Source organism: Rissa tridactyla, chromosome 6, assembly GCF_028500815.1.
Source record: "Rissa tridactyla isolate bRisTri1 chromosome 6, bRisTri1.patW.cur.20221130, whole genome shotgun sequence".
In the NCBI taxonomy this organism is placed as follows: Eukaryota; Metazoa; Chordata; class Aves; order Charadriiformes; family Laridae; genus Rissa; species Rissa tridactyla.
Window position 1 is genome coordinate 63,965,381 of NC_071471.1, and position 15,517 is coordinate 63,980,897.

At 41.1% G+C, this 15,517-nt stretch overlaps 1 protein-coding gene across 6 annotated transcripts in view; it reads right to left on the reverse strand.

Annotated features, from left to right (window-relative positions):
* CCDC186 (coiled-coil domain containing 186) overlaps positions 1–14,979 on the reverse strand; it is a 40,272-nt gene extending 25,293 nt beyond the window's left edge. For 3 of the 6 annotated variants that reach the window (XM_054205082.1, XM_054205087.1, XM_054205086.1), the window contains exon 1: positions 9,549–9,722. In XM_054205082.1, the coding sequence (XP_054061057.1) occupies positions 9,549–9,564 (16 nt within the window). In that variant the 5' untranslated portion in view covers positions 9,565–9,722. Of the gene's footprint in view, positions 1–9,548; positions 9,723–14,009; positions 14,137–14,849 lie in introns of those variants that run through there. The other 3 variants (XM_054205084.1, XM_054205085.1, XM_054205083.1) reach the window with 3 other exon arrangements.
* Positions 14,980–15,517: the final 538 nt, after the last annotated feature.

Here is a 15,517-nt window from a genome sequence, read left to right on the forward strand (position 1 = left end):
TCTGCCAGTTAATCAACAAGAGGAAAGCACGGTGGATGAAAAGCTGGACACGAGGTCACAACATGTGCTCACAGACCAGAAGGCCAACTGTATCCCCGGCTGCATCAAAAGAAGCATGGCCAGCAGGCCAAGGGAGGTCATTCTGCCCCTCTGCTCCACCCTGGTGAGACCCCACGTGGAGTACTGTGTCCAGCTCTGGAGTCTGCCTCCTATGAGGGCAGGCTGAGAGAGTTGGGGTTGCTCAGCCTGGAGAAGAAAAGGCTCCAGGCAGATCTCATAGCACCTTCCAGTACCTAAAGGGGCCTACAGGAAAGATGGGGACAAACTTTAGCAGGGCCTGTTGCGATAAGACAGGGGGTAATGGCTTTAAACTAAAAGGGGGAAGATTTAGACTAGATATAAGGAAGAAATTTTTTTACAATGAGGGTGGTGAAACACTGAACAGGCTGCCCAGAGAGGTGGTAGACGCCCCACATCCCTGTAAACATTCAAGGTGAGGTTGGACGTGGCTCTGAGAAACCCGATCTAGTTGAAGATGTCCCTGCTCATTGCAAGGGGGTTGGACTAGATGACCTTTAAAGGTCCCTTCCAACCCAAACTGTTCTATGATTTTATAAGGAAAACTGAGCGTAAGGCTGAACGTGTGAAGGGAACATGTCATGACTGGACAACATCACAAATCATCAAATGACAATTATACATTTTTAAGTAACAAGCAAACCACTTTTCCTGTTTGGTTTCAAAGCAAAAACCCCCTCAATGCTACAGATTCTAAACCAGTGCAAATCAATAGAACCCAGAAAGCAAATGGTACAGAAAGCTACAAATGAGAACAGAGATAGTGAATGTGAGTTTTATATAAAATGTGAAGCTACAAGGACTCCATATTTTACAAACTGATCTCCTCTGATATGAATAAAATATCTGACTCCCCTTTGCATCAAAGGATTTCTGCTTAGATCAACAATGGAGCCAACAACTCCATCTACTTGGTTTTTGCAGCCAAAACAATTGCTCTTTTGCGAGCTATCTACTTTTTGATAACTTCTGCTAGTAATGAAAGTTCACAATGTACTACTGTTATTCTAAAATAAAACAAAACAAAACAAAAAAAAAGAAGCAACACCCACGGATGATCTCAATCTGCAAGCAAAGACAATGAACATAACGGCAAGAAAAGGCGTTCAGTTTGATAGTAGCAGAACATACTAGTTCCTGCTTAATTAAAAAGCTGTTAGAAAAACCGATGTTTTGAGACTGGTGCATTTAACACATTCAATAACCACAAGATAATTTGCAAATGATGCAGTTAAGAGGGAAGAGAAATTCACCTTCTAGTATCTGTTCCCTCTTGTCACAGGTACCTTATAATCCACACACTCAACTGTAGAAAGAGAATGTATTAACACAAAGTTGAGGTATGATTTCTTTCTATAGCGGTTACTCCAGTCTAAGTTCTTGCTGATGCTTTGTCTGGAATGATTAAGAGGGTTTTTTGGCTCATTTTAAGCCTTTTCTAAAGTACTTTCTAAAGTGTTATAAAACCCAAAAAATGTGTAGTAGTTTGATGTATTACTGGCTTAAAGCTGCACATCATTGCCCAGCTGCTGCAGTTCACCACTCCAAGAAAAGAAGTGGTAAAATCAGACATGCGAACTGTCATGCTGGTTACCATACCTGAAATCTCCCGTCCAGTCAGTAAACTGGATGGTATTTCTCTTCATATGAAAATAACAGGCAAAAAATATAGCCCTGTTAAGACAGCACACTGGGAAGGATACTTTTTCATCTTGCTGTGTTACCTCCTTCTGGAAATAAGACTGAATTAGTAGTTGAGAGAAAGATAAATCTATGGGGAAGCAGAAATACAATTATTTTCGTAATTCAATTAGTTGCAGAGCAATAAAATGCCTCTAACTCCATATCCATAATATCTTACATTTAATATCAATCGTAAATAAAGCATAGGTTTTGTATCAAGTGAATGAGGAATTTGAATGGTGACTATACAAATCAGTTCAAGCATGAAAAGTAAATTATGATGATTCTGTGTTCCCTGCAGACCTAACCTAATTTTCAGTGGTACCCAGAATACAATTTACCACATTAAGAATGTTCACAGCCCTTCCAATTCCAATAGATTTGGGCAGATAGAGCTAAAATCCAATGTATTTGAATCTGTTCATGACCTGAGCAGATTTTTTCTCTACTGCTTCTGGATAGTACTAGTTTTCATGTTCCAAGTACTAATCTTTAAACAGAAATAAAACTTCACAACTTATCATAAGACCACAATTTATCTTCACATCAGAAATACTCACACAAAGAAATTATGTGAAGCAACTGTCAACGCAAGTTCATCTTGATATTCAAACGTCTCTTAAATACCCAAAGTTTGCTGTGCCTACCTCAGACAACTGAATATAGCAGATACCTCCTTTATAAGGCCAGAGACGGAAAACTAAAGAAAAGCTCCCGCTTCGTAAGCAAAAGGTTTTGTGTAAAAGTAGCTTAAAATGATCAACATTGCCAGCCCAGCAGTAGCTAGTTGAAATGAAACATGCCAGTATGTGTTTCACATCAAGCATACAAATACAGCAAGTCCCATATAATATTTGGACACCAAGATACATATTTGATAGCAGCTCCATGTCTTTCCAGATTTTATATCCATCTTATCTTATCCTACCTGTCCTTATAAGTAAGTCTCCCCAAATCAGGGAAGTAATAAGGTTACGATAGCACTCTGTTACTAAGCTATTTTGTTTTCTTAGTGCATTATTTTGTGTCTTTTACGATGTCTTCAGAAAGCATCAAAAGCAATCATAAAAGGCAAATCCTGACTCAAGCAGATCAACTGTTTTATGTAATGATATCTCGTAAATGCATCAGACAAGGAAATCATGGTAGGTCAGCACACAGTACTTGAGTGATAGCAAAGTTCCAGGTGAGCACTGGCTGACCTTCTTGCACTGCTTTGCTAAGCTTCTACCTTCAACCATTTGCTCTGCTGCTTCCCCAGGGTTGATCATCATCTGAACAGCATGACAAGAGTGCCTTGCTCCTCAGTCCCCTCCATGTGATGTTTCCTTTCCCTTCTGCTGCATAGGCCACAGGAGAATGTAATCACTACCAAGTGAACTCAAAACGCCCAGGGTAGGAACTTCTTAAAGTACCATCCTGAGATTAGCCCAGCCCAAGCTTGCCGGCCTGCATACCTTGAATAGCAAGCCACCTTGTGAAACTGTCAGACATCTAGTCTGGCTTGTGGAAAGCTTTCTGTCACTGGCTTATAGCACTTTCTACTGCTGTGACAGGACTCTCAGCATTCACACAACTGGTTTGACCAGTCCTCCTCCTCTGTTTTACAGGTCACAATTATTTTGACACTAATGCAACTTCCCCACATTCCTGCCCCTACTCTAAAGCGAAGGAGACAGCCGGCTGTGTTTCCCCACAATGCAGTAATACAAAGCAAAGCAAGTGGAAACGCATCAATTCAAAACCTGGTGATGTGAGCAGCAGAGAATGAGGAACACGAACACAGCTCAGCCAAGTTTCCTTTACAGCAATATATAGTCAAGCCGTACCCTTCAAAAAACAAAACTTTGGGGCTTTTTTGGGTTTGTTTTTTTAAAAAAAAACCAAACACCCAGGCACTGTTTTTCTCATCATAGATGTATTCTTCAAAGAAGCAAGGAGCTTGCATACTTTTCCTCATTATCTCGTGGTATTCACAAAAATTAAGTTTAAATCTGCATCAGCCTATATTATGTCCATTTTAAATACCACATTAGTAGTCGGAGAAGTAGTTAAACTGCAGCCAGAGGACATAAAACATTAAAGGCTAGTACTGGCAAGGGTTGCAACCATTTTTCATACTACTGTAACTGAGATGTGCTTATCTGCTAAATTGCTGATAGCGCAACTGACTGCACTCAAAAGCAGGGAGTAGAAAGCCTGCTCATTCAATGAGCGGCCAGCACGCCAACTTTTTAAGGCAGAAACGCCTCACAGGTATGTAAAGGAAAGCAAAGACTCAGGAAATAATATCTTTTTCATCCACTTCCTTTGTTACACAATAGAAACATCCTCTATTAACTGCTAATCAAATGACAAAAATAAGAACAAATGTGGCAATCATTCATTTAAGCTCATCAATGAAGCATGATACAACGTAAGTATTGATTTTCTAGGAAGAACATCAAAAAACTTGATACATGGTCCTGCAACACACCAAAAAAAGAAGAAAAAGTACTTCTAGCTACCTTCAACAGCAGTCATCCTGAGTGTTTGTTCAGCCCTGGCCTCAGGGGCTATTCATAGATAATGACGTTACAAAACTATAAAAAAATCTTGCAGAATCATTGCATATAAAAAGGTAAAACTTGCAGATGAATAAAATGTACGAGCCACTGGAATTTATCCGGGTATTTCCATTTACATTCTATTGTCCGCAAGTAATCTATCTCAAGGTTTAAAATTACTTAATTTTTAAGTCAAATAATGTTTAATACTTAGCTATTTTAACAGTACTGACATGCTCTGGAAACTACCAGTACGTAGGACAAAGGTTCTTGTTCTACTTGTAGACTTTTTCTACTAAATCATTCAATCTGCTAAGAGGACAAGTCAAGTAACTTGTCCTTACGTAAGATTTGGTATCACTCTTGCAAGCTGAGTATGTACTATGCTACATCCTGTTAGTTGGATTTCTGGAATAGAAATAATAATGTCTCTAATAATGGCACTACATCATTAATATGATAATTTGGGTTATTAGGCACTTGTTTATAATTTAATTTTTACAGTGAAATGAAAAGAGAACTTCCAGAAGAGCCACTGATACCATGTTTGAACATGAATTTGACTGTTTATTAATCCAAGATTTATTAAACCACATAAAATAACTGCGTAAGAAGTATGTGATAAGACATTAATATTTAGCGCCTGGACTAAAACCATAGCAACTATCTGCAGAAATAAAAAGCCAATTAACAGATAGAAGATACATGCCACTAATTTTAAAAGCTCCTCCAATTCAAATTTTGATTTTAATACAACTATATATTCTATTAAATTTGGTTATGAGAATTAATTTTCGCATGCGATAACGAAGTAAGTTTAATTATTCTCATTTTAGCATCACCCTTTCATGTATACCGTTAGACATGACATCAAACAGAGATGTCACAACACAAGCCAGCAATGGATACCTTCTAGAGGTACAATTCTAGAAACACAATTACAAATAAAAAAATACTTCAAGCAATACCTACACCGCACCACCACACTAACTCATCTGTTCAACTTCACTGGATGAACACTTTGTCTGAAAATTTAAGAATTCTATATTTTTCTGTATTAGCAGACAGCTAAGACCTACCATTTTAGAATCGAAATTTAAGCCCTTCCTCCCTCCCTCTCTCTTCTCTTCTTCCCCCTCTTTCTGCCCATTACCCACTATAAAGTGAAAGAAAACACTGCAGTAAAGGTGGAAGGCAGAGGGAAGGTAAAAAAAGGGAGTTTCAAAGTTGTTCCTTTCCATACACGCTTTACCAGTAAATTCTCACTTCAGAGTCTTTTCACTGGCATGGAGAGAAAAGCAGTTTCTCTAACAGTCAATCCTGCTCTTTCCTCTGCCAAAAAGTACATACACGCTTACTTTTTAAGGAAGCTGTTGACACCCTTATCCCTGGCTGTCCATCAGGTTATCCACTATGCCACCTGAAAATCTTCCCCCCTACTCCAATACTGCTAATTCCCAGCCACTAGAAGGTAATTCGTGATGAAAGCAATTCCCTGTATGCTTCCTACTGCCACAGATCTAATTAAGAACATAACCCTTCCCAGCTACAGCCTGCTATTCTGTTATTACAGGCATGCACTGAGATTCTGGTACATTTTAATTCAATATTACGCCATTTCAAACTGCCTGTCTTTTCAATCTTCTTATGGTGCACAAACAGGATTCTTTTAAATCCCTGACAACAAAGGACTTTCCTAAGCAAATGCACTATTAATGCTAGCTTTTAATTTCATAAAATAGATAGCTTGACCCAAACTATCAACACTTACGTTGTAAATAGTCGAGAAGGAGGAAATGACTTTGTTTCAGCCAATTTCAAAGTACATGTGAGATGTCATCTAAAGAAACATATCAAATGACAACTATAGGAAGCGTTTTCTGAGGTGTGGCTGCCTAGAAGAATTCACTAACAACAAAGAAAAAAAGAAAGCGTGTGCCTTGTCACCTAGTAACTATCACAATGGGGCTCTTTTACAATACACAGATCAAGGAATGACAAAAGTGTGTGCCTGGGGTTGTTCTGTAAGCAAAGAGACTGACGGTCAAGGTCCCAAGAAATAAAAATCACTGCTCTAAGAGAAAAAAATATATTTAAGCTACAATGGTTAAACATACTGTAGAGAAAGGGGCAAAAAAATAAAAGGAAGGAGGGACTAATGCTTCACAGGTGTGTGCATATATAAAAACTTGTTCTAACCAGGGTGGATTCTAAAAGAAAGTGAAGAGCATTGAGGTAAGTGACTCTGAGGCACAAAACCTTCTGAAAGGGAATAACAAGAAGTTAATACAGTAAATGCAGTTCCCTGGGCACCAGGGATATTCAGCCATCATATAAGGGCCAGTAGCAGTCAATTATGTCAGTTCCTTTCAACAAGAAAGGGTTTTGCATCATCTTTGGGTAGATTTGCTCATAGCTGTGCTCTTAGCAGAGACCTTGTAGCAGAGCCACTGATAAAGACGGAATCGTCTACTCTCCAAACAAGTATACATGCAATCCACAAAACAGTGAAAACACAGTTCTTACATCATCAGCTAAGACCATGGATGCTCTTCACCTCTGGATATGTAAAAAGTATCCAGGCAGGTTTTATAGGATACAAAACAAGCTCATTTGTAAACAGAAGTACAATGTAAATTTACAAAACCATCCTCTTTCCCCTTACATTTCATATCTGTCACAGTAGAATACTCAAATTTCCTTTAAGTAATAGACCAAAGTCTCAAAATGACCCAAAGCTGCAATACAGATCGGATGCATTTCAGAGAGTAGGCAGGGGACAGGGAAAGGAGTGACGAAGCACTCCATGGCTCATGGACAGATGACCCCAACAGTCAGCAGGGTCCTCAGTACCATGACCAGGCAAGCATTTAAGTGACAGAAAAATCTGGTGACACCAACACAAGCAGTTCGAGTTGCGAGAAATCCCTACCACTCTTACATGGATGCCACCTCAGCACTCATATAGTTGCGTTTCCACTGTAGTCTGTGCTGCAAACTTGCTAAGGAAGCACTGCATACCTCTAAACAAAGTCCACGTGTTACAGGAAAAAACCTACCTAGAAAACAAGCCCCTTGAAATTGCTTCAGAGCAATTCTCTTTACACTGTAATTTGAGATCCTTATTTCCTGGTGCTTTCTCAAACTGTACGGGATCTGTAACTCACAAAATTGCTGCTGCTCCTCTTTATTTTGTCTTCAAGATGGCCCCTTCTCAAGATAAACTCCACTAGAAATTCACCATAAAAATCTAAGCAAACACCCTTCAGCAGTAGGGTGCTCTGTAATACTCACTAACCTTCCATATATTGGTTCTGGTTTCTGAACTCATGGCAAACTAAAGTAAATTAAACTTCATTTATCTCTTTTATTATGCAATTCAGGTTTAGCGTACAGTTTGCCTTGTCAGTTACTGGGAGAAGGGATAATGCATGTCCTTTGGCCAGCTTCTTATGAAGATAGCTAGAAAAGGCCTTTACTCTTAACATCCTCAACCTGCCCAATGAAAGCAAATCACTGCTTCTTTTATCTAGTACTAAGCCGGAAGACCTGAGCTGCACTACTTAACTCAACCAGCTGTCTATCCCAGGTGTTGTGGTACCAGATTCCAATTTATTTCACAAAACACCTCTCCTCCTCTGTGTCCTCCTCTTCAATTCAACCAAAACCCACTCACTTGATCTATGGGTTTACATAGATTTTTTTTTTTTTCTATAGCAGATCCCAATGTTGTGGGAGTGAGTGAGGAATATTGGAGGTGTCAGATACAGACACTTATGAATCATTCCAGTTTTAAAAAAGCTGAATTTAGGAAAGTGGACGTACAGCTTGCCTACATATTTAGAAAGTTATTGCTGTTATCTCTGTATAACCCAGCTGCTAGATGAACAGAAAATTCTATACCCCAGTTAAACCGGCTCGAAATTTAATGCTTTCATGATGACTGTGCTGTTTGTTCACCTGCAATTCTCCGGACAGCAAAGTGAGCACCGAAGCACCTGAAACTCTAGCTGACCTAAACACATACCAAAAAACCTGGTTCCTCTATTTTCATTACTCTAGCTTTCTAATAGGTCTCTAAACATCAAGAGGTCTGTTCATTGATATGCGTTATAGCTAAAGGTTGAAATACTACCAACTTAATTGTGCAACCTTTCAAAGCTGTTCCAATAATAAAAATAATAATTAGAAAAATGACACATAAACACACAAGAAGGCTACTAAAAAAATACAAACTAAAAGCTAATTCTAGGATTGGCAGGGCTGGAAGACAGGCTTTTTTTTAAAAAAATGAAAAGCCTCATGGAACTATAGCTACCAAAGAAAACACTGATTTTTATTTTTTTTCTGAATCAGCCCAGAGTAAATTAAAATGCAGCCATGTAAATTTCCAAGAGGAAATTGCATGCATTTTACAGCTATTTTGAAAATTCACACTTGCATCCCAAGTCCCATTGTAATACACTTTGCCAATATTCCAGCCCTCCAACTAGCAATTACAGCTCTGAGCAACAGCCCAGCCGCACCTCCTGACACACACTGCTCTCCTGGGCTCCGCTACAAAAGAAACCTCCATTACGTGTCTTTACACCAGCCCATGTCTTGACCTGAAAAGCAAGCAGCACTAGAAGCTTCCCCTTCTTTAGCAAATACACAACTTGTAGATGAGCTGGAATTTAATCTCTTTTTGCTAAGATGGGATCTAGCATTTACTTTTGCATGCAACCTAAGACTGACTTTTAATCCAGTAATACTGAGCAATATGCTTCAAAACATGTCTTTTTCCTGACATGATTTTCAAAGATTCATATAAAGAAAAGATCGGCAATGTCCTAAATCTATCCTGAGATAGTAGGTTCACACTCACACCTTAGAAATTGTGATTCAACAGTAACTGTGATTTTAAAAAGGAGTAATATGACATTATAGTGTACATGCAAATGCATAATCAATACATACGCCACCATTTAAACAACTCTGCCTCTTATTCACTCGTGTTAAGCACATGTAATATTAAATTTCAATCCACCAATTGATTTTTACAAGAGGGTTATTACACTCAAGCAGAGTATCAACCCAGAAGCACCTCTATTCATGTAAGCAGCTACTGAAGCAAAGGCATATACGTAGCTAACAAAACCACATTTATCATTTACACTTCAATAATATGTTGGCTTTTACCCCAATCATTGCAGTACAGACTAAAGGCTCCGGTAAAAAGATTTTTTTATATTGCCTTACCTTTCGACTCACGCATCTATGAAATTAAGTAACATATGACTGAAGTTTCAATAGTCAAAAGGCTTTTCTCAACAAAGCTCTGATGTTCATCAGAAAACACCAGCAAAAGCAGAAACTGCACTTCAGCACGATTTTAACAGTTCATTTACAGACCCACTTCCCTCTTGCAGGCTCCTGGGCAACAAAAAGACAGAGTCCAAGTGATTTAGCCAGTCTTCAAATGCAAATGTTAACATGAGATGGAACATAACACAGTGTAACACTGGAGATGAACTTTATTTCAAAGAGTTCATTAGGATTTATTGACTGAAGAATACTGAAGAGAATGACAGTGATTTGTAGAGTTTTCTTGACAATTCCCACACATATGAAGCAACCAGCAACCAAAGCAAGTCTAACAAAGTTACATGCAAAAAAGCTTCATAAATGCCACAGCATTTATTAGGAAGACCATAATTTATTTGTCTGAACAGTTTGTTCTACAAAGGACTACTCCTCTACTTTAATAGCATGCTACAAAATATTCTATTAGAAACATAATCTTAGTTGAATCACAATCGAATAATAAGTACTTTCTATTATCTTTAAACAGATAATCCTAAACCAGAGACATTAAAGTAACAATTAACCACCAGACAACTGTTAAAATCACAAAGCTGCCAACTCATTTCAATTCAGGTTTAATTTCCAACCTATTACACTTGGGTAAAGATGAAACTGTAGGCCAGCTTATATGATACCATATGTACAACGACATTCCAACAACACTGCTAAAGAAATAACTGATTTTGGGGTATAACAACATTTTTTCTTCTTGTAGTTGTGTTGTTCATTGTAAACAATGTCTTCAAAAACTTTTCACATCTTTACTAGACAATAATCATTGTGTGAGCAAACTAAAATGCTTCTCCAAGTCAGTGCCAACCTGTCATTGCACTAGAACTCTTGTAAAATTTTACATGACAATAAGACTAAAAATAAAATGGAAGAGGAATCTTACAGTTTGCCTTAGCCGTTAGATGTAATCTTGATAATACTTTTCACCTAAACTAACCTGAACAGACTGAACACACCTTTCTACTTCACTTGAGTCAGGTTTTTTCTTTTTCTGAAGCAACGTATCCTCAGCTGCTGCCTACTGCTTTCCTGTTGTTTCCAATTAATACCCAACTTAATTGTATTTTGCCTATCTTTCATAAGAACTCCATCACAAATGGCTTTCCCAGACTAATCATTACACCACCAGATAAACTCAAATCCTACCGACAATTCTGTTTTCAACTGAAGTTCATGAAGAAATTAGCCTTCAGCTGAAGTCCTGTTCTATGTGACGGGATACAAAAAGCAGCTCTACTGTATACCCGCTGTGTAGAGGGACAAATCGAAGATTTCAACTTAATCGAAAAGGACTGGGATAGAAAGGTCCACAAAGCCAGATCTTTTACATAAATCTGGCATGAGATGTATAAACACAAAGCCAGAAAGACTGTTTGAAGTGCATTTGGTTACATCTCCACAACAGAGCAGCAAGCCACCCAACTCTGGAAGTGATGAAACACAATAAAAAGAGATGAACTGGACTGAAAAGCATCACAACACTTAAGAAAAAGCCAGAAAAAGAGCATCTTAAGAAGAGATGAAGCTGATCACCACTGCCTGTATTCCATACAAAACAGATAGAGGGTGGCCTTGAAGTCTCATAGACTGATGGCCTTCCTGTGTTTATAGATCACACATACAGGAAACAAACACACTTGAGTCCCACCTACACTGGCTCTCCCAACATCAATTCAACTGCGTCTAAGAGCCAATACAAGATAGTGCTCTAATTCAGAGAAAAGATTATTGGGATATCACCTAGTATTGCTGAGAAGGAAGATGCAACATATTGTGGTCCCATCTACACAGAAAAGCCAGCGGACTGCAATACAGACAGGACAACCGTGACCCACAGTACAAGTGGTAAAGCTGGCCGTGTACTGGGACACCGAGTCCTCTAGCTAAGGCATAACTTGACAACAGCTCCCTGATTGAGCTCACACAAAGACTTGCTTTGATGCCCTTGCTTGAAGGGAGGGGAGCGTAACAGTGAGTATACACAGTGGGTACTCTCAGGGTTTCCTTGCTTTTATCAGTTTAATACTTAATCTCAAATATTTTTCTCTTTTTTAATCTGACTTTATATAAACACAGATTGCACAGCCCCATGGCAGTGCCAAGGTGCAAAGCTCAGCACTTCTACCAATTCTTTTAACATGAGTCAAGTACTTTAGGAGATAAGGTTTACTCAAACTTCATCTTTGCTTTTCTTTGCTTATGCGACAAGTTAGATAGTTGAGCAATATTCTGTGAATTCCTTCAAGGCATCACTAGGTTTCCTACCAATCTCATGCAATTGGTTAATATTATGCTCATATTAACTCCACATATGGAGTCAAGTAACAGCACAACTCCAAAATACAATTCATCAGTTAAGGTTTAACAAGCGGGACTGGATTTGTTCCCATCACAACACAAGTCATGGGGTACACCTCAATAGTGTTATTTTTTGTCATACTAATCCCAAACGTGGAAGTTTAGGGGAAAGCAATATAGTAGCAACAGCATCCTTTTACCGTGAACTTCAAATGAGACTTGGATAGCTAAGGGTTTATGCACAGACTTGTAATCTTCTGCTAGTAGAGTGTCTTCAGCACAGAACAGCTCTTACTCTTCAAACTAAAGAAAACCAGCCTCTCCTTCAGCAACTGATGCAACGCCAGCAACGGCAGTTCTGTAGCGTTTCAGGATTTTAGCATCACGCCTTCAACTCCGCTTACAACCAGGCTAGTACCAGCCAGTTAGTCACTACCACTGCCCTATCTGCATTCACGTTCTGACGCTGATAAAATCACCTGTGCAAAGAACATTTTAAGGGAGGGGAAGAAATCAAAGTCATGAATGAGTTCACAACCTGGACAAAGCATACATTCTATGACAGGTCTTCTCCATCTACAACTAACTCTCATTCACACTACAAAAATGAGAGCACTGGCAGACCTTCTTACAAAATTCTAGTGTCATAGTATTGGTAAGATATGCATCTTCGCGTATTTGGCATTGAAAATTCCAGCATATTTGCTATCAGTGGCTGTTTTCAAATGTTGTTTCCAGAACACGCAACATGGTTGTAGAATTCCAACCATGGCATTACTGTCTGCCTGACCACTACAAACCAAAAAACACCATTCATGAAGATGGTAAGGTTCTACTGTTTTCAAACCTGATTGTCCTACGGAGTTTCTCCAGTATCCCTGGAAACAAACAAGCAAAAAACTTCAGTCCTTCAAGGATCTGAATGAGTCACCTGTAAGCTCTACACCAGACTGGCTTCTGCTAATTAATATGAGGCAGTATTATATACAATATTATTAAGCATAAAAAAAATAATCAGTAACCCCCATACTTCTTAAAATTAGGGTCATGATTTTCTCCATTCTTCTGACACCGATTTGGTTCTGATAAGATTACTTTTTTCACCCCCAATTGGAGGCAGCAGGGCCTTGGTCTATGACTTTAAGATAAAAATTATCCATAAGGCTTTCCAATATTGTTTTTGGCAACAGGAAAATAAGTTCAGAACAAGCCAACGCAGAACTGTGTACAGGATATTGCCTCCTGGAACCCCCATGTTAACCAATTACTGATTTAACATATTTCTCCTGCCTAATAACACTACTAAATCCAGAAAAACACTTGCTTCTTTCCATAGCTCTTTAAAAAGCCAGCCTTGGGAAATTCAGTATTAGCCTTGGCTAGTGATAAGCAACATAGCTGCTAACGACGACCAAAGAAACCACTCTCTGTACTTGGTTCTTCAGTCCTTTTCTCAACACTTTGAAATAGCAAAACTCACAATATCAACAAACATCTGCCAACAACCCCAAATCAAGTCTTATACAACAATAGAAAATATAGTTTTAAAGCCAAGTCAAGAACAGATGATTGAAGAATTTCAGAAGTTTCTTCTTTTCAAAGGCAATGCAGAACAAGATTACTTCTCTGTATTTTTCATAAAATGGATGACCTTTCAAACTGACAGGCTCTTGAAACATCTTCAGACTTTCAGTTTCTCATACTTCCAGAGCTTAACCATCTCCTCCTAAAGTCAATGGCAACATAAGCATTCATAGCAGCCAGTGATTACATTTCCTTGCCAGTATAAAAACGCAGCTGTTAGCTTATGCTGTTTCAACAGTTTCCTTATACAACAAAACATACTGGGACACTGGTCACACGTAGATTTTTAGTGTATTCTGCCTGCAACATTTTAACTTCTGAAAAGCAGTTTTAAAGAAGATAAAGCAAACCAACAATGAAGCCGGATTACCTTCTAATCTTACACACAGATTTCAACTCTGCAAGAGATCCTCTCCTGGTCCACAGAGAGTCTCACTGGAAGGATACCCGTACCAGACTCACCTGTGCAGACTATTTTCCAGGACAAGAGCCAAAATCCGCAAGCCTACATCATAATCATCTCGCTGAAGTTGCAGTAAAGCCTCCTGCATTCAAGCCTAGAAGGGCAAGCAGCTTTTGCAAATACCATCTGCAAAAACAAGGACACGTACTCTACTGCAACGCTGCAGCCGGCTCTAAAAAATAACCTTCATACCGGTGTAACAGTGGCTGGGTTTTGTTATCAAATTATTTAACCGCATAGCGAAATCAACACACAACCAATGAAAGAGGACAACCTAGTTAATGAGGTGGAGAAGAAAGCTGTCAAGAAACAAAGAGACCGGGAGCCAGCGCAGGAGCCGGAGGCACCCCCCCGGGAGGTCCCGACTCAGATGGCGCCGCTGACAGGACTTTACCCCCCCGGACCCCGTGTCCCTTCGCCCCTCTCCTCCCCGTGGAACCTCCGCCTCACCCACAGACCCGGCGGGACCGCTGCCAGCCCAGTGTCCCCACCTGCACACACACATCCCCCCGCAGGGCGACGGGGCACCGCGGGAAGCCTCCCCTCGCCCCCGCGGCCCCTGCCAGGCCGGCGCGGACACCTCCCCCCGGGGTTCACCGCCCGCTGACTCCGACTACGCCGCGGGAGGCGGCTGAAGCGGCTCCCTGGCACCGCCGCCCCCCTCCCGAGCGCGCCGGGGGTTGCCGAACCGCCCCGCCTCACCCCGGCCGCCGGTGCCCCCGCACCGCCCCCTCAGGGATCCCGGCAGCGCCTGCGGGGCTGAGGGGAGCCGGCAGCAAGCACCCACGCACCCACCGGCCTTTCCTCCCGCCTGCCCGCCCTCCGGCGCCGCCGCTCACCTGCTCGCTACGAGGCCGGCAGGGACGGCGGCAGCTCCCCCATAGCGGCGGCGCGCCCCACCGGCGCGACCGTCCCGGCGAGCTGACACATCAACAAAGATGGCGGCGGCGGGCGGCGCTCCGGCCGGGAGCGGGGAGGAGGCGTGCCGGGGGGCGCGGGCAGCCGGCGGCCTGCCCGCAGCAGGCGGGGCCGTCACCCGGCCGGGGCAGGGCGGCCCCCGGGGGCGGCGGGGCGAACGGGCGCTGCCCTGGGCTACCGGAGCGAGCACGGGTCTTCGCCTTCGGAGGAAATTCCCCCACGTGTTGACGGTAGGCGCTGGAGCCGGCGTCCCGGAGGGGCTGGGACATCTCCCTCCCCGGAGGTGTCCGAGGGAGTGCGGCCGCAGCCCGCAGCACCCCGTGGTGGCGGCGCGACCCCGCTCGCCGCCTCCTCTCCCGCTGCCGCGATTTCTCCGTGGAACACAAAGCCTCTTGGAAGCGCTATGTAAATGCCATTTTATTTTAATAAAAAATAAATTGAAAAAAAAATACGTTGGCAGAGAAGCTGTTAAGTGAAAACATTTGCATTTATTACACCAGATCAGGTGAAGTAAATAATGGCATCTTTCCTGCAGGAACTTCTTAAACATAATAGAAAAGCAAGCTAAAATCATTGAATAATTGGGGAT